Source organism: Strix uralensis, chromosome 17 (genome assembly GCF_047716275.1).
Source record: "Strix uralensis isolate ZFMK-TIS-50842 chromosome 17, bStrUra1, whole genome shotgun sequence".
NCBI lineage: Eukaryota > Metazoa > Chordata > Aves > Strigiformes > Strigidae > Strix > Strix uralensis.
The window spans coordinates 5,558,218-5,577,219 of record NC_133988.1 but is presented as its reverse complement, the minus strand read 5'-3'; the positions used below and the strand labels follow the sequence as shown (position 1 = coordinate 5,577,219).

Sequence of the window (19,002 nt, the reverse complement as noted above, 5' to 3'; positions counted from 1 at the left end):
TGGGTGCTTATGTCACATTCCCTGAGTTGTGGGAAGGGTTAACATCACGGGCTCCTTGGTATGTGGGTCTGAACAGGCATTTTGGTTAATCTGGCCATTTTCTCTGATCTGGGGTGGTTTATAGCTCTGCTTAGGGAGATTAAAAGAAGCAGGAGAGCTGTTATCTTTATTTGAATAAGTTCATGCTTGGAAAGGCTTCTGAATCATCTGTTTTACACAACAAAATATTTTCTTGGCAATGTGCTTCCTGGCCATGAGAAGGGGCAGAGCCCGTGTCTGGAACCAGGAGCGCTAAAGCTGTGTGGTCTAGAACTGTCCCACACTGGGCAAATCTTCCTTTCCCTTGTTGAGGTGAAGCAGTGACCTGTAATGAAGGGAGAAAGGCTGCCTGTCTCCTTCCCTCTCCCCCAGCTTGTCCATCTTAGTCTGTGGTACTGTCTCTTGATGAGGGATTATGAAGGATGGGAAAACAGAAGGAATTTCCCAAGTTTTGAAAGCCTGATGCAAATGACTTCTTTGAAAGGAAGGAGCTGCTAAGTGCCAGCCTGAAGCTGATGGGCTGTGTCTTGTGGTGCCAGAGTTAATCTCGGTAAGCAGCTCTGAGCTGCTGGGTTGGATAATGCCGGGAATGGAGGAGGCCTCTTTAAATCAACCTGTTAATCTGCTGTAGGTGGGTTTTGAGGAGTTGTTTTAGATTGTAGCCGCCAATTCTACAATCTCGGTAGAGGTTACTGCAGTGGCACCTGCCTCCCCTTCAACGGGTTCAAAGTAAAATGGTGCTTGGCCTGTCTATTCCAGCTGGTCAACAAAATTGCTTGTGAGCAATGTTTCTGCCTGCCTCCAGTCCTGCTCTTAAATGGCATCAGTCTCTATTTGCTCATTTTGGGGTCTGTCCAGCATGGGCACCATGTGAAGGCAGGGTGCTGCCCAGGAGATCTTGAGATGCTTGTGTTTACTTAGCTCTAAAAGGACCAGTGATATGCAATTGTAACTGGCAGGGAAAAAAAAAGCTGTTCCCAAGTGTGTATTACATTTTTTCCACCTCTCCCTCTGGGTTGAGTTCATTCCTCCATGCCATGAAAACAAGCCAGATGAGCCTGAGCAAGTTGAATAGTGGCTTTTTGGGCTGTCTTGCCTAGACTGAGATGAATATGGGGTAGCTCAGCAGATCTGGGGGTAGTGGTTTCTTGCAGCAGAGGTTGGTAAAGCAGCCTGAGACTGGGAGACACCTCCTTGTCTGCAGCTCTGCAGGGTGAGGGCCTGTGCCCATGGCACCAGTGCTTCAGGTACAGAAAGGCCCCAGGAAGAAGTAGTATTAATGAAATCATCAATTTCATAAGCATTTGCCTTGAGCTCTTAAAGGTCTGAATATTTATTAGTTAGTCTTCACTAAGATGTCTGGTCCCTTGTGCTAAGGTGGAGAGGGAAATAAAGAGTAAGAAGCACAACATTTAGGAAGAATTTGTGCACAAAGTGAAATACAACAACCAGTAAAGCCTAGGGAAATCTCTCTGGAATAGAAGCAAAAACTACAGAAATAATTTGAGTTAGCAAATACCTGTGCAACTTCATAGCTAATCAATAGATGTTATTTGATAAATATTACACTGCTAAATTCTACAAACAATCTCTTTTGAACAAACGTGGTCATTTCAGTCTTTCTCATTTGGCTTAATCTAAACATAAGTCTGCTGGAAAGCGTGACTCCCCAGTATCTGAGTCTGTTCAAGAGCTCATGTTCAACCAAGGGTTGGAACCCACCTCTGAATAGTCCCCTGTTTACATTTGTTTTCACCCTTTAGTTACTTTATGCCCATGTAGAGGAAAATGCAAGTCTGTTCCAAAGCCTCAGAGATCACTTATTTCTTGTGAGTATTCCTGCAGGCTTCTCTGCCTCTTTGCTTCAATATTCATAAATAGCAAGAAGACTTGACCTGATGTTACTGAAAGTCTTGCCTGCATGAAAGATAAACCACAGAAGGCCTCTTTCAGACTTAACTTTGTCTAGTTCTTCTCATGCCAAGGCAAAAATTGGCCAGGCCCTCCCTGACTGGTCATTTCCCAAAAGCTTCCTTTGATGGAGACCTTGTAGAATCTCTGGGCCATCTGTTCTACTCAGCTAACCTTACACCTAGGATGGTTTTTCTTCATGTCCAGTCTAATTCTTATCCTGCAACTTATACACATTGTCCTTTTTGTAAGGGACATGGAGAATAAATCTTAAACTCTTCCTGGGGTAGTACACTTTCAGTAAAGAACATAGCTCACTAAATTCTTAATCTACACTTTAAAAAACAAACAAAATCCCAATTCATCCCCATTCTGTCAGATAAAGAGAAAGGCTCAAACTCTTGTGTGGTCTGCCTAGGTGGAGGGGAGATTTTTTCCTTTACTAGGGTCTGGTTTGTTGGCTTACAGACAATTATTGCCTAGTCTCTCAGTGCCTCAGTTTTCTGGTGTTGCAATAAAATCTATGCAAAACACTTGCTAACCAAGTAAAGAAACAAAGGAGAACTCTAAGTACTTCTCCAAAAGGTCCCCTTCTGTTAAAACTTGTGTTTACTTGGTCCTGAAACACTTCACTTGCAAAAGCTACTGGGACTATGGATTTATTCTGTAAGAATAGACCCTTCCCTCCAGCAAGTCTTAAGGTTTGTACCTGCCTCGTGGCCCTGGTGTGAGCAACAAATCTGCTGGTCTTGAGTTGCAGAAGATTTCAGTTTTCCTTGATCTGAGCTTGTAGGCAACCAAATACAATGGTGCTTTGTTCAACAAATAAACACGAACAACTTATGCTAAGTAGTTGCCAAATGGAATAGCTTTTGAAGAGCACCCTTGCTACTACAAGACTGTGCCAAGTCTGGAAGTGGATTCAGGAACAGACTTCCAAGGATGTAGAGAACAAGCAAATAACAAGGCTAAATTTTCCCCTCTTGGTGTACTGAAAGCAGAGGCCAAGCTAACCCCAAAGGAACTGAGGGATAACATGGTCTCATGTCAGCTTAAGGAACAAAACTGCAGAGACAACTACCAGCCTGAGGCTGGTGATAGCTTAAGCTTCAACGGACTTTTGAGATGTATACAGGAGGGGAGAAAGACTGAGGAACAAAAGGGAAGGTGAAAACAATGAAGGCAAAACTCAATAGATTTTTTTTTTTTTAGGTCAGATGAACTGTTTGGTGGAACTAGTAAATGGTATTTAAAGGGCAAATTCAAGTGAGCTGGATGCTTTAGGTACCCATGTACCCTCAGATCTTGTAACTGTTCTGTGATAGCTCTACATTTATTACACATCTGCATTACTGTGCTAATAATCTTGGTAGAATTGTAACCTAGCTAAAACTATCCAAGTAATTCTTCCTCTTAAAAATGTTCTTTACATGCTTCAACATTAGAACCTTCCAGGGAAGAACAGGGAGGAGATGGTGAGACTAGTTAATGGAAATATTCCCAGCATTTCCGATCTCAGCAGTCCCCCCTGTCAGGCACTGATGGGGATCCTGTCCATGAAGGAAATCTGGTGCAAATCTCTGCAACTACAGAACTGAGATTCTACAGGAGGAGACTTAATGAAATTGTTAGGTATCTCCTGTATCTCCTCCAAATGAAATGTTCTCTTGACCTACTTAGGAGCAGTTGCTCTCATGCGGGTCACCTGATTTATGTCCTAATCTGTCAGTTCTTTCCCATCTACATCATACATTTCCTATCTGCATGGGTCGTACTGCCAAGCATAAGCCAGCTCTGTATTGCATTGTGGCTTCCATCGGAAGTCAGCAAGAGAGTCTTGCTGATCCCATATCTGTGCTCAAAATAAACTGGGTTTTGCTAAATGCCATTCTAAACAAAATGTTGATTAAGCTCTAGGCTGTTTCGCAAGGGGCTTCTATGATTTCATGGGTAATCAGAGCACCTCATCCAGCTGGCAAAAAAACCTCAGTGTAGAAGAGACCTCCCTCTTGAGCTATTGTCTACTAAATTGCATTTAGAAAAAGCAATCTTACTTAAAAAAAAAAAAGAGGAATTTAAAGACTTTCATTATAAGGTGTGCAAACTTTATAACCCAGAATGGCTCTTTAAAGATCAAATGCTTTTAATTGGGTTTTTCTTATGTAGATATTTGCAAAGACTTCAATCATGTTTAGTTCTGGTTCTAGCTAGTAATGCAGTAGCTGGATGCAAACACCTTCTGTGTCCTACTTTCTAGAATCTCCTGGAGGAAGTGTTTACAGCAAGTGTGAATAAGCAGAAATATTTTGAAAAAAATCTCTTCTGCCCACGTATTCCTACCCCTGAGCTACTGCATAATAAAACAATTCCTATAAACATAAAGACCTGGACCCAAACAGAATAGCCACTTGAAATTTTTATTGCAGGGCAAAAGGGGAGGAAGGGACTCATTCACATTTTTATCTCCTCACCCCAGAACAAGTTCAACTTCAGTTTTATGTTGGATTCCTGCTTTCAGATGTTCATAGCTTAGTGGTGCTGCTAATGTCTCAAGGCAGAAGCTTTGCAGAAACTTTCGAAATCTCTTCCAGAACCACTTGCTAGAGGTGAAAGCTGGGCTGTGAGCTGGGCTCAGCTGAAGTGTGGGGAAGAGCAGTGTATGGCTGGCTACCATACCAGGTACTTTACACTTGTCCTAGACAGTGCTCTGGACACTCGCTCCCTGCTGATGTTCTGCCCAGAGTGTGGGGACAGGAGGTCTGGGCTCTGGGCATGTCTCATGGAGCCAGTCTCTGCTGCTCCATCCAGGCACCACAAGCCCCTGAGGATGTGAGATGAGCCATACACAGCACGGAGGTCAAGTGGCTCTGGCAAATAATGGTTTCTGTGGCGCTGTGCTCCCTGAGCTGCATTCGCAGGGGAGATGTGTTGTGCCAAGCCCTGGTGGAGTCACCCTTGTGTGGGTTGACTGACCTGCTCATAAGGGATTATTTTTACCTAGGAAATAAAATGTTTACCTTTCCCCCAGCAGACTCAGAAGCTCATTGTGGGTGGTGTGGACAACAGGCTGTCTTGCGCTGGGAGATCTCCAGGGTGATTTCTGGGAAAAAATTACTCTGAACAGGGGAGGAAACGGGGTGGGGGTGGTGGGGGGGGGTGGGGCAGGGATATGAAGTGGTGGATGCTGGGGACACATTCCAGCAGCGAGTCGAGCCCATGGGGGTGGCAGACAGGCCTCTGCCACCTGCCCGCCTGCCTTGGACGTCACAAGTGCGTCTCCCTGCGTGTCTGCTGACTGTCATGGCATTACAAGCAGAGAAATCACAGCCGGTTGCCACAGCAACATCACCAGCTGGGACTGTGGTGTGCTGTCATCTAGTAACCAGCAAGGGGTCCCTGGGGATAGCAGGGTACCTGCTCTACTGCCCTGGGGGAGGATGAGGGTCCCACCCAGACCCTGGGGCTGATGGATGCTATTCTTTTTCCCATGAGCAGGGATTTGTGTAGTTTCACTGCCTTAATAGTAACATTTTTTACCTTAATAGTAATTTTTTTAACTCTTTCCCTAGGGAGGGCTTTGCTACTGTTCAGTAGCAGTGTGTGCCCCTGTTTTATTCTGTGTACAGCTTTCTGCCTGTTCCTTCAGTGCTCATCAGTAACCAAAGGATACAAGGGTAAAACTTGCAAAATCTTTGGGCAAACTCCACAGGGGTGCCCCCCCCCCAAGTCTTTGCTGAAATGACTTCTTTGGTGTTTGCTGAATTTATGCCTTGGTGTCTGGATGGCCCTGTTCCAGTCAGCTACTGAAGCTCTGGGTGTCCTAAAATGGGGTTAATAGGTGCTGCAGGCTTGGCCAGACTCTCAGCAAAGGGTTGAACCTTTCTGCCTGCCTGTCTCCCTTCCCCTAGATGGATGGTGGGTGAGTGCCACCATCAGCAGTGACCTCAAGATGTTTCTTCATTACCTTCTAGGGCACCGAATCATTTCATTGAAGGACTTTGCAGGCACACACAGCTGCAGTCACGTCCTATATTTACAGCTTTAGCATAGAAAGCACTCCAGTCCTGATGTGGCATGAAGCTGAATTATTAACAAGTATTGTCTGCTAGGGGAGAAGTAGCTGGTGAGAAGGAGCCTTTCCAGCATGTGCACTAATCAGTATTCACTGGGTGACTGAGGATCTGGTTACGTGGTGCTGGCGTCTGCTGATGCTCTAGAGTGACAGGGAGCTGGAGGGTACTTGATGTGGTTAATGGGAGGTTTGCTGCCTTCAGTGTTTGGCTCTGTCTTGTGCTGGTACCTGCTTTCCTCTCGCCTTACCATGTGTAACGTGTGTGCCTTATGCCAGGCAGAAAACAATGCTGGAAGGGCTGTCTGCCTACCCCCTAGGAGTGAGCAGCCCTACCTAAGCTGCCATGAGAAGTAGGTACTTCAGCCCCTTCAACAGGAAGGGATGCTGCCTTTTCTTGTGCAATCTCCCCCCTCCATTGAATTTAGACTGCTCAGAGGTCATACAGATCAAGATTGGCTATGCAGGACTCCATACGCTATTGCGTAGCTCAGTATGGAGTTTCTTACAGTAAGCTACTCCTTACTGAATAGGTTCAGTAAACACTTTGAGCCACAGCAAAAACTAGAGACTTTTTCATAAAAATAATTTGGTGTAGTGACTGATCTGCACCTTGAAATGCAGGGCTAGTCAAAGCAACTCTTCTTGAGCTGAGGTTCACTCAGGATCCTCTTCTGTTTAAAAATAAACCCCCCGAAGCAGTACTTAAATTCAGCCTGACTTACTTGTCTCTGTGCTAAGCACAGAGTTTCCCAATATACCCTGCTGGGCTATTGGAGACAACTTAATAAACAAGAAACATAAGGAGGCTTGTATTAAGCATCTGTACAGATAAAATAAGGAATTAAAGACAAGCTAGCTCATGGTGTAATGGCTACAGATCTCTGGCTTAGCAAAAGCAGTGAATCTTGCCCAGCACACTTGTTCCATTAAATTTTTCCAATGATAAGTCTGGATTTCTTAAAACTAACATTGTTCCTGTGCTGATAGACTCAACAAACAACCACTCAGAAAAGTCTCTTCAAATCAATAATTGACAACAGAGCGGCCTCCCTTGTAAGTGTGGCATTGACCACAAAAGGATGTGTTTAAAGTAAAAGTGATCTGGAAAGGAGAATATAATATGGTCAGCTCATTCTTGGATAAAAACATGTTTCTCTCAAATCAAAGTCAGGCAGTGCCTTCCAGTCCTCTGAAGCTATGCTGCATGTTACAGCACAAAGTTAGAAACAAAACTCTTTCAATTGAAATATTACTGAAAGGAAGGTTTTGTGGCTAGCAAATAAAACCTCCTTTGGAGACTTGTGGGCTGGCTGATCATTTTCTTGCTGTACCGGAGGGATTGACTTGAAATACCTCATTCTTTGTAGCAGTACGTTGGCACTAGATGCTGAGTGAATATAAGAACTTGGTGATTGAGGGCCCCTCTGAGGGATGCTGTGGCAGCCGAGTGCTCCTCTCTAAACACAAAGAGCTATTTCAGCGGTGCAAGATGACACGCTTCTTCCTGCCACTGAAAACAGATTTTCATTGCAAAAACTACCTGAGCTTGACATTGTAAAATTACTTCCTTATGGTCTATGTACCATAAAAGAAGCCCAGCTGAACTGGGAAGGATACATCCTTGCCCAAGCTACATGCAGCAAACAGCTACAGGAGCCCAGAGCTTGGTAGCAGGAAATGTGTGGGAAAGCCATCTGGTGAAGCCACTTAGAAACAGCGTGAAAGTCTTTTTTCATTCACTTCCTGACAAAGTAGTAATATGTTGCCTCGTTATAGGAAGAGGGCTGCTTGTTATTAGTATTAGTAGCTCCTGGAAGCGCAAAGGTGGGGACAGGACTCTTGCTGTGTTAGGCGCTGTGGGCACATGTAAGAGGAGACCTTTCCCTATACCCGCTCCCCCCAAATTTTATAACATAAAAGGACAGAAAGTATAGGATTTTTTTTTTTTTTTTTCCAAATGGGAAACTGAAACAGATGGGAGACTGAAGGAGCTGGAAACAGAACACGTAATAATTCCCAAGCCTCGACTTTCTCAGCAAAACTGTACTTTGACTCCTATACTTTATCTTTGAGCATTTATGGTGAGTGGTATGTACCTTGGCATACTGCTCGTAATGTGCTCTGCAGTTCTCCGAGGTAAAATCGGCATTTAGCTTGGTGTGGACAAACTGCTTAGAGTTACTACATGCTTTGCTGTGCTGAGGTAGGGGGAGGGAAATCAAATTAACATGCAGAAGGGATTTTAATCATCACTTAGCAAATTAAAAAATAAGGTTACTGTGGAGATCTTAGACTTGATCTTTGGCATCTGAATCATGTCTTTCACTATGAGCTCTCAGTCCAGCCCACCTAATTTCCCCATGGTTTAATACTGCTATAACCCCGGGCGGTATCTCCGTTCTGCTAAAAGCAGAGAACCACGCCAAAGGCTGTATTTCAAGAGGAGGCTAAGTTCCTTATAGCCTACTTACTATTGTTAGATATGTAAAGTTCTCCTATATCATCATCTCATCTGAAAACCTCAAATCATTTTTCGGACCTTATTTTAGCCTCTTGGTGACTCTGAGGCAAGACAGTTATCCCCATCTTTAAGAGACTGGAACAGACTTAAAATCCCTATCCCTGAGTTTTCCTTATTGGTCTTTGCCAGAATTGAGGATGGATTTTTTCAGTCCCATGCTTTAATTGCAAGACAGAGCTTTCCAGGTCCTTTTGCTATCCTTGTGTGGGTGTGCAGGACTTCGTGCTTGGTTGGTTAGCATTTGTGCCAGGTTTAGACTGGAAAAAAAGTATGTACTTGGGTTGGCCATTCATTTTTGGGGAAGCTGGGGTTAAAAAATTGTCCTAAAGCTTAATTAGTTAGTGAAAGAATATCACAGCAGCAGGAAGGAGGAGGGATAGGATGAAGGACATGGTGGATGCTGCCCTGCTTTGAGGTGAAAGGGGCTGAAGCCCAGGGACCCTGGAGAAGCAAGCAGGACCATGTGTGCTGGTAGCTCGTGAGGCTGAGGCTGTCATTTCACATATACAGCCTAGTGCCAGGGGAATACCTTCCCCAGGAGAGAGATGCTCATGTATTGTGAAATTGGGCCATGAGGTGTTAATTGCTAAAAACTGTAGAAATTCAAATTTAAAGAGCTAGTACCTACTAGTGTAGAATGGCTCGTACCAGAGAGCAACCTGTCTTTGTCCTGTGAGCGAAGCCTCTAGTAGGGTATGCAGTGTGGGGTGGGGCAGAGTTGAGGCTCTGAATAAGGATTTCACTGCCTTATCACAGACTTCTCATAACCCTCTCCTCCCAAACAACCCACTGTGACACAAAATGCAGGTGCAAAACACAGAACCAGAAACGCAAGGAAGATACCAGCAACACCTCAAAGTTCACAGAAGCTGTAACACCACTTCTTTGTAGAGTTTTTCCTCTCCCAGTGCTCAGTTCATGATCCCTAGCAAGGCTCCAGCCCCTGCAATACAGCTGTAGGCAAGCACATCCATGCAGCTGTATTTGTCCTTTTTATTTATTGAAAGCCTAAGTAGTTACAGGAGCCAAGAAATATGTGGGTGCAGGGTTTAAGCACTACTACTGCCCCCAAGTATTACAGGCATAACCTCTTCAGAATAAGATACCAGACAAATAAGACTGCAGTTGAACTATGGAACAGCAAATGTGGAATACTAAGGACCCAGTAATCAAGTGCTAATATAATGCTGAGATTTTAAAAAGCATCAACCAAAGCCCTGGGTGAATAACAGACCACTCCCAACTCTGTTTCAATTTGCCCAGACTCTCATGACTCTAGGAAGACTGTTTACACCTTTGCTATATCCATTGCTATATTTGAGTTAGTAGCAAGTTTTGGCCAGGTGACAAACTCAATGAGCACTGAATCGTGTCTTGGCAAGCATAAGCTGTCTCTATCAGTCTGCATCATCTGCGTTGGAGAAAAACAGTCATCTTCTCCAAGCTGGGAGCTGGGCTGGGCTGGAGCAGTGAGGGCAGCACCAAGATCAACTTTTACCCAGGATGTAACAGTTCTGAAGTGGGTAGATGAAGCCTATTTCTGGCAGTAATAGGGAGTTAAGGGAGCAAAACCTATGCTTGTACCTACCATGCTGGTAGACCTAACCTGGTGGTTCCTTTGCACACAGTTTAGCTGAGCAGCTCTGCGCATCTGGGCTGCGAGAGGCTCCTCTAGCACAAGTGTCACGTGAGGATAATCCCATGAGGTTTAAAGCCCAAAGCAAGCTGTCTGGTTTTCCTCTCCTATTTTCTAGACTGGTATTTCAGTTTGTGCTTATGCTGAGACCATTACAAATCTTACATTTCCCACGATGTACGCATGATGGAAATCATGCATACACAGAAAATGACTGAGGGTCACCAAATCTGATGGGAGTCGAGTTCTTAGCCCTGGATAAGAAACCTGGCACAACACAGGAGCTCTGTAAGGGCTTGGGTGGAATCTCTCATCCATGTTGTATGTGAAATACGCTCTGTCCAGAGGAGAGGTGAAAGATCTTCACTAGCTCATCTGCTACACTTGGGAGATACTGCTTTAAAACACAGATGAACTTAGCAGTGTTCCTGAGTTAAGGAAATTGGGGGTTTTTTGTGGGTTTTGTTGTTGTTTTTTTTTTTTTTTTAAGCTAGTTAAAAAACCCAAGCCCACAGACTAAGTGGCCCTTTTAGTACTTGACAAGAAAATCTATAGCAGAATGAGGAATGATTTCCTCAAGTGCCAGTAGTGTTATACCCAAGACCTGCTCTCCTCACCTCCAGAGGCACAGGAAAACTGCATACCCAGAGTGAGTGAAGAGACCTGTACGCTTGGCCCATTTCAGAGTCTTGTGGTCCTAGTGCTGTGATCGAGGTTTTGACCCTCCATTAGGTGATCCCTGTGTCAGCCCCAGAGACTCACCTCTGACAGAATCTAGTGTGAAATGTGCTCTTAACAACATTGGATGGGCCTCTTCAGCATGAGTCTGTGGTGTGTGTTTTTGTTCTATGCTATTTTGGGGATAAGCAACTGGTGAGAAGAAAATGCTTTCATCTGCTGGAGTAAGTGGGTTCTCAGGCATTAAAATTATGGCTTGTACTAACTGTACAGTGGGGAGAAAAAACCAAAGTTCTTAATTCTAGAAGACAGGTTAACTTCTGGGAGAGGAGGTCTTTTGCTGTCAGAAAGAAACCCATGCTGGAAGTATTCAGTCAATTAGGCTCATTTGTAGCAGCCTCACCATAAATCCCCTTTCATTCAGAGGCAAGTTAAGCTCTTTGCTGAAACATGCCATTCCAAGGAATTTCAGTAGGTTCTCACACATCTAACCATGGCAAAGTTATCTGCAGGGACACACCATCTTAGAATGACATGGTATGTTCAGTTCTACAACATTATAGCCAATATATGTCAAAAAAAGGCCAGCAAAAAGCCTTTCACCTCACTGTCACAGGTTGGCCTTTTTTTATGTGCTATGTTTGTTCAGCCTATTTGTAAATTAGAAACAGATTTTTCCAAATCAGTTTTAGATAGAAAAACAGTTGAAGGAGACATCTATGCAGTGAACGACCACTCAACCCAGAAACATAACTGTTTTGCCAATGAAATGCAGCATTCCTTAAGGTGTAAAATTCAGTTTAAAGGCAGCATGTTTTATAGGGACATCAGTTTAATCTGACCAGGTGCAGAACCATTTTTTTTTTCCTGAAAGAGGAAGCTTTCCTGCTTATTTGCCTGATGGGTGGTTTATTGCAGAGCTGCGAGCCTTTCCCATGGCCAAGGCGGCTAGGTGCCTGCCCTCACCGTGCCGTGGTGACTCACCCTGCTGAGCTGGTCCAGGAGTCTTTGGTTCTGTTCGGAGAGTTCCTGGACGGCCCGTGTCTTCTCGCGGTCGGCTTCGCGCAGGTGAACCTGCTGCCTCTCCAGCTCGTCCTGCAGCTGCTTCACGTCGCTTTCCAGTTCAGACACCCTTCCTTCCCATTCTCCTTCTTTGTTCTCAAATCGCCTCCTTAGTTCGTGTTTCTCTTGTTCTAGGTGCTAGATAACAGGGGGGAGAAGAGGTTAGGAAGGGAGGAAAAAAGTGAACGCTGCCTTCTTTTCCTCCTCTATGCTTGGGGCTGAAACATTATGTGCAGGAAAAGAGAATGGTACTATAGCGTGGCAATCCCATGTCAGGGCAGGTCCCTGGCACTAAACTTGCTTCCCATTTTCAGCAATTGGCCTGTCCTTGGCCTCTGGAGATCAGCACATTGAATTTTTACCGAAACAACTGCCAAGAGTAAAGCAGGCTGCATGTCAATAGGCGGAATATATAGGTCAAGCAGGCCAATTGATTTAGCAGAGCCTAGCTTAACTCCAAAGCAATATTTCAGTGGGCAGTGGCATAATTCTTTTTAAAATTGCCTTTATAGTCAAAACTACACAAACTGTATCCTTACTGCTGATGAGGAATCTAGATGAGGCATCTTTCTTGTCATATGGGGCTTATGAACAACAGTTGAATCATCTATCCATTTGCTCCTTCTATTCCTGACCTAATTAGTTGTCTGGTAGTTTGATAGTGCACAGTAACTCTATTGTTTGATGCAGTCTGCTCTGGAATGGCAATGGATGCAATGAAGTAGTTTCTGTAGACATTATGTTCATGCACGTTCTGGATTGCAGGTTTTTTAGAAACCACTCAGTTCTGGAGACTGCTCTGCTTAGGACTGGCTGGAAAATGAGGGACAGCATGAATCTAGTGGAACTTTTGCATGTTTTACAGGCTCAGTTAAATGAGGGCTTAATTAAAACAGAGCTGCAAATCAGGTCAAAACAGATATATGTTGTGCCCATTTGAAAGAATCCCCGCTCTGAAACTCTGAGCTTGAATTTCCCCTGGTGACTGAAGCCATGGGCATACTTGCACAACAGTCACAGACTGGGGACATGGGTATGTCCCAGGATTAACAGGGAAACCTGAAGAGCAGGAGCCTTCTCCTTGTTCGTTGTCTTCTGTCCCCCAGAATAACCTGCTGCTACTCTCTGTCAGATTCACCAGCCTTTAGGAATGTGTCTTAGCAAAGACCAGAAACCCACTGGGCCCAGCACTGGCAGCACTCTCCCATTTTTTCCAGGGTATCATCCATCCCCCTGTGAGCAATCCCTATGGCACTTATGATAGGAGGGCAAAATAAACCTGCTATGAGGAAAAGAAGATTGCACTGCATTTATGTGAAGTGGCTTTTTACTGCTTTTTAGAAACACAGGCTGTGAGGTGGCTGTTTCCCCTGGGTGCCTGCTGCTGATGACACACAGCCTCCCTTGCAGGATCTCTGCCACCTTCCCGAGCAGGTCTGAATGTCAATGCTCTCCACTTCTCCAGCAGCCCTCTTGGCCTGCGTTATCACTCATCTTCCACCTCTTGCTCTGCAGAAGATGCATGTTTTCTCTTTCTCAATCTTATTTCCAAATCCTTTCCTATGCTCCATCCAGTGCAGTGTAGCAGCACCCTGCTTGTGTCCTTCCAAATACTTCTGCAAATTCAGGACTTTCAGGAAAACCCTCAAATGTAAGGGAAAGCTGATTAAAAACAGTGGCCCAAAGCAGAAGTACTTCCCTGTGTTTCAGACACTAAAAGAGTGACCACCCCTTGCGTAAGAGAGCTAAGTATTATTATAATTATTTCTAATGCAATAAGTAGGCGTGAGATCCCAGCACCAGGTCCATGAAAACCATTGCAAAGAAATCTTATTTGTAGCCTAAATGTGGCTGGAGCAGCCACAATTTCACTTTTAGCGGCACACTAGAAATGCTGTCTTTTATAGCTCTGTCTCCTTCACTGCTAGGCAACGTTTGGAAAGATCCAGGGCCTTCTCTAAATGGAAAATGAAACTTCAGCCTGCTGAGGAGCAGCACTGCAGCCGAAGTTCCCCAGACATACTCAAATGTGATTTAGAAGCCACCAATAAGCCTTGCCAATCATTTAAAAACCACTTTAGTCCTTTACTGCGAAAGAAAATCCACACTACATACAGCTCCAAAAACCAGCCATCACAAAGGTTGGAGTTAGGGGGTGGCAAAGAATATCAAGTTTATTCTGTTGTGATGGAGATACCAGAACAGTGCAGTGGGGCACAGAGAGGCTGTTGTAAAGAGGGAGGATAAACAGATGGGACATGCTGACCGATTCCTCCTGCCTCTTCCTCCCCCAGCAGCCGTCTTCCCTCACCTGCCCTCACCCCAGCACCTGCATAGCTGCAGATCTGGATAGGGGTTTTTTTGCATGTAGTGATGACAGGGAAAACTGCTTTCCTCAGTAGGGGCGTTTCTTGTTTTCTGGGTGTCTGTCCATCCACCAGGTGCTCACTGATTTTTACACAGAACTGCTTTCTAGAAGATGTTTTCTTCTGAAAACAGCTTCTCTTCAACTTAGCTGAGCTGGGCTGGTCCTCATTTAAAGAGATGACAGCAAATGGGAGTTTCCCAGCTGATAAAGAGGGTTCATACTGTAAAATGCTTGGACACAGCAAGCTTCTCTGTGTCAGAGGACTAGAGGTATTAGCTGTTTTAATCCCTTACAGAGGATAAAACTGACTAGGATCACATATCAGAATTTATTACAGGACTTCAATTCCATGATTAGAAATGAATTTGAATACAGGCCGTGAAGTGAAACCGTTGCCAGAGTAGGTGTATGGCAGGAATGCTGCACTTCAGTAATGGACCCACAACACTAGAACATATTTAGTCTTGAGGCAAAGCACCAGAGGAGCAGGCCAGCACATTGGCTGTTCGGAAATGGAGAGGCTTCACTGAGTGCTTGTAACCAACTTTGAACCAATAACTGGGAGAAAATCTCTCCTCCTAAACACTACTTAAACATCACTATATCAGGTGCAACTGTCACCAAGGATCTCATCTGAGACTTTGCCTCTGGTCATCATCAAAAAGCTCTCAGCATAGGGAAGGAGATAACAAGATGTGGGTCCTTCCTCCCTGCTCCTCCAAAATCGAAAAGCTTACTGTGAAATTTTGTTCACTTCAGCGGCAACAGGAGGAGGCCAACATTTAATCTGCAGAGGTTAGGATTACCAGGCTTGTGTTGTAGAAGATTAATGTTCAAGCTTGATTTTTTGTGTGAAGCAGCACTGTCTTAGATCTGCCAAATCCAGCGGAAAAAATGTGACCCTTAAGTAGATAACACTAACTCCTATCAGATGGGTAGCCTGAAAAATAGCAATCTGTTATTCAACTGGAAAGTTAGAGCAATAGTAATGGGATGAAAAGATGTAAACGATTGATTGTATTTACCATCCCTTCATTCACCTTCTGAATGGGCCCGTAAGAGCAGAGGTAAACATTTGGGGGATGTTATTTAAAGTACTATAAAGTCATAGTTTTCCCCCTCTCCTTTTCATCTTTGCATTTTGCAAACAGTGAGTGGTATTTGAGACTCCCGAACTCCCTAACAGGCAGCTCAGCAAGTACCTAAACTTGTGCATTTTTCCTTTAACGGTAAGAAAGGTTCTACTCCAACTCATCAGGAAAACCACGTCAGCATGCTACATACGTCTCTTCTTGCTTAAAGATCAACCTGAAAACATGAGCTCTGGCAAATTTTAACACTCTGGGAAAATCTAATCTGATCAGTAGTGCCACTAAACAACAACCTGAGCAAATGTCACCTTCACTACTGTTTCTATCAGAATAGTAAATGCAGAGAGATTTCCCTGCAAAGAGGAAGGGATCAGCTAGGGTGAAGTGCTAAGTTTCATGATAGAGAGGAGTTTTGTCAGGGTAACAAAGGCTGTACAGTAATTTCACAAATCCCCTTGAACTTGAGAGATGTAGGTCCGTGAGGAAGGAGCACAGGGATATGCAGGACTGTGCAGAAAGAACTGGCGTAGGGCTGGGACTTGAGATTTCAATGTTAATCCAGCACTGTTCAAACTCTCTCCAGAAAGGTGAGAGAGGCTTTTTCTCAGCCTTCTAAGCAGTATTACTTGCTGGGAGAATTAAGATTTCAAGAGTAACTCTGAGAAAAAGAATGGGGGTAATAGTGGCTCTCTGACGTAGTTGTGCAAGAGCGTTGTTCCAAAAGAAGCTGCCTACACAAGTCTTTTTCTTTGCAACAGCTCTATTTCATCCTTAAAAATCAATAAATAGCTCAATTCACTGAGTTCTTGGCCAACAGCTCTCTCCAGATACCTGTAGGTATTTTTCAGAGCAACCAGCTAACAGAGACGTATCGTTAGGGCTTATCTCCTGCCATGCCTAATGCCTTAGCTGCAACAGCTTAAGCGTAAGGGTTACATATGCTCTGTAGCTCAGTACCTGCCGTATAAATTTAACTTCCGAGGCATTTCCGTGACGAGGTGAGGCGAGCACAGCGCACATCTCCTCGCCCGGGTGGTACCCGGGTCCTGGGGCAAACCAGCCCCCCCTCGAAGCAAGCTGCTGCCGCCCGTCCCCAGGCCCATACGCCAGCTCGCCGCCGGCGAGGGGGAAGAGCAGCAGCTTTGCCTCCCCCAGGCCTGAGAGGGTTTTCTTAGACCCTTTCTTCCCCATCGCGCCCCAGGGGAGCTCCTGGGCTGCTCGGCAGGGCCCGTGCCCGCCTGCCGCCCCCGGGGTTTGTCGGGGAAGGGGCCGCTTTCCGCGGGGAGAGACCGCGGGGCTGCCGGGGGCCGCGGCCCTGAAGCGGGGGCCCCTGCGGAGCGCTGCGGGCCGCGGGAGGGAGGGAGGAGGGCGGCGGGGCCTCACCTCCAGCTTGTCGGTGAGCTCCTTGTGCATCCTCTCGTACTGGCGGCTCATGTCCTGATTGCGCTCCAGCAGCGCCTTGCCCAGCCGCGCCGCCAGCACCAGGTCCTTCTCCTTCTGCCGGATCAGCGAGAGCAGCTCGGGGTCGCGGGCGGCGGCGGCGGGCGGCGGCTCCGGCGGCTCCCCGGCGGCGGCCAGCAGCGCCAGCTCCTCCTCCAGGGCCAGCTCCAGGGCGGCGGCCGCGGCGGCCCCGGCGGCGGCGGCGGCGGGCGGCTCCATGCCGCCGGCGCTGTCCGCCTCCGCCGGTGCTGACCCGGCGGCGGGCAGGCGCAGGCACGGCGCCGACATGGCCCTGCGCGCCGCCGCCGCCGCTCCGCTGCGCCCCCCGCGCCCGGCCCGCGGCTGCGGCTGCTGGGCGGGGAGCGCCGCCGCCCCCGGCCCCCGCCCCCCGGCGCCGGGCCCCGCCGGCGGCAGCGCCCGCGCACCGCGGCTCATGGGCTCGCAGCGCCCGGCGGCCCCGGGGCGGCGGCCGTGCTGCGGCGGGGGGGCCGCGCTTCTCCACCGGGCGCGGAGCCGCCCGCTGCCGCCGGGTCCCAGCGCTTCTGCGGCGGGCCCAGGCCGAACAGCCCCCCCCCGGCCAGACCTCGGGGTGTCCTGAAAGGGCCGCGGGGGGAGCTTGGCCCCCCACGGGGCGCAGCGCTTTCTTCCTGCCCGCTGCCTGCTCCTCCCGATCTACCTGGGCTCTTCTGGTTAGGGAGCAGCTCTCAGGACCCTTCTGCTCGGTAGTTCCCCCCTGGAGAGCTGACTACAGCTTCCAACAACCACTGGGGCTTGCTTTCAATTTCACATTGTTTAGGATGTTCCCGGATAAAATTTGTCTTAAAAGCAGCCTTAGTGAACATTGGGAGTTGTAGTCAGTTCTGCTCCTAGCAGTTCTCTCTCTGGGAGGAGACTATTAGGGGCAGCACCCGTCGGTTTTCTCAGTTTTGGTTTTGTTGACTTTTCCCCGCTTCGATCCAGGCATCGCTTCTTGCCACAGGAGGGAGGCTGAGGCAGAGTAAGGTGGGGTGAACATTTGCTAAGACTGCGTTTCCTCAGTTTCCAATGATGCTTTAATTTCAGGCGAGGCTTTAATAGTGATTGAACAAAAGCATTTTGACTCCCAGCTTCTGCAGAAAGAAATGAATTTTACAGCTTTTCTCTTTAGACCCTGCTTCCATGGGGCTTGCTTTCCTTCCCCCTACAGAAGATTCACTTAGACCGTGCTTATCTGTATGTAACTGCACCAACACATCAGTCCAAGGATGTTTTTGGCTGAGACCGTTAGTGGCTGGTGCAGTTTTCTAGCAGGGCTGGCTCCTGCCTCGCGTCGGACCCAGGGCCCTGGAGAGCTGCTGATTATTCGTGACGGTTAGAGCATGAATTGTGGGAACGCAAACTTCCCCCTGGCCATCTGCCAGTGGGACTTAGCCTTTCATGGGGATATACCCCAACAGCCCTCTATACTTGTCCTTGTCAATAGACCCCAACAGCCCTTGTCAATACTTGGCCCTTTTCCTGGCAGCGACAGTTAACGCTAGTGGTACTTTTGGTAATGTGAGCACCTGCTCTCCAAAGACCGGGCAGAGACCTGGTACCTCGTGCCATGCCGCCTGCCAGCACCCGTCCCACAATGCTAACCGTTGGCTATTATGCCCATGATTTCTTTTGCAATGCTGACCCAGAGGTGACACCTTCTTTATCTCGTAGCAATTCCCCCAGGCACCGATTTTGCTAGACCTTTTGTCCTCGCCATCAACTGACGCTGAAATTGCTGGAAAGCGGGACTCACCATAAGGTGAGGTGATTTGAACAGTATTGGCCCTTTTAAAACAATCCGCCTGTCCTGACACGGGAACCATGCTTTCACAGATTTGATCATTGCTATTTAAACACAGGAGGGCGTTTAATATTTAAACTGATTGTGAGCACCTTCTGCTGGAAGTGCCTACTACAGCAAACCAAGCCTTCTGGTGTGATTAATGAAATCCATTGTGGCATTAATTTTCATCTCTAATGCTGCCTTCAGTGTATAAAACAAAAAGAGATTATATTGAGATGGTTTTAATCCTCCAAACAAAGCCTGAAACAAAACGTATAGCTGCAGCTGTTAGGATAGGGATGAAAAAAAGCCATTGCCTGGATGGAGAGAAAAAGCACATATAAATCAGTATTGTAGGTATGCCACCATCTCAGCTGGGCATC

At 46.6% G+C, this 19,002-nt stretch overlaps 1 protein-coding gene across 1 annotated transcript in view; it reads right to left on the bottom strand.

The window, feature by feature from the left end:
* Positions 1 to 17,121, bottom strand: part of BICDL1 (BICD family like cargo adaptor 1) — a 52,295-nt gene extending 35,174 nt beyond the window's left edge. The window contains exons 1-2 of the mRNA XM_074886891.1: positions 16,762 to 17,121; positions 11,842 to 12,057 (exon numbers count right to left, since the gene is read on the bottom strand). Coding sequence (XP_074742992.1) covers positions 11,842 to 12,057; positions 16,762 to 17,106 — 561 coding nt within the window. The 5' untranslated portion in view covers positions 17,107 to 17,121. The remainder of the gene's footprint in view (positions 1 to 11,841; positions 12,058 to 16,761) is intronic.
* Between the last annotated feature and the right edge of the window lie 1,881 nt (positions 17,122 to 19,002).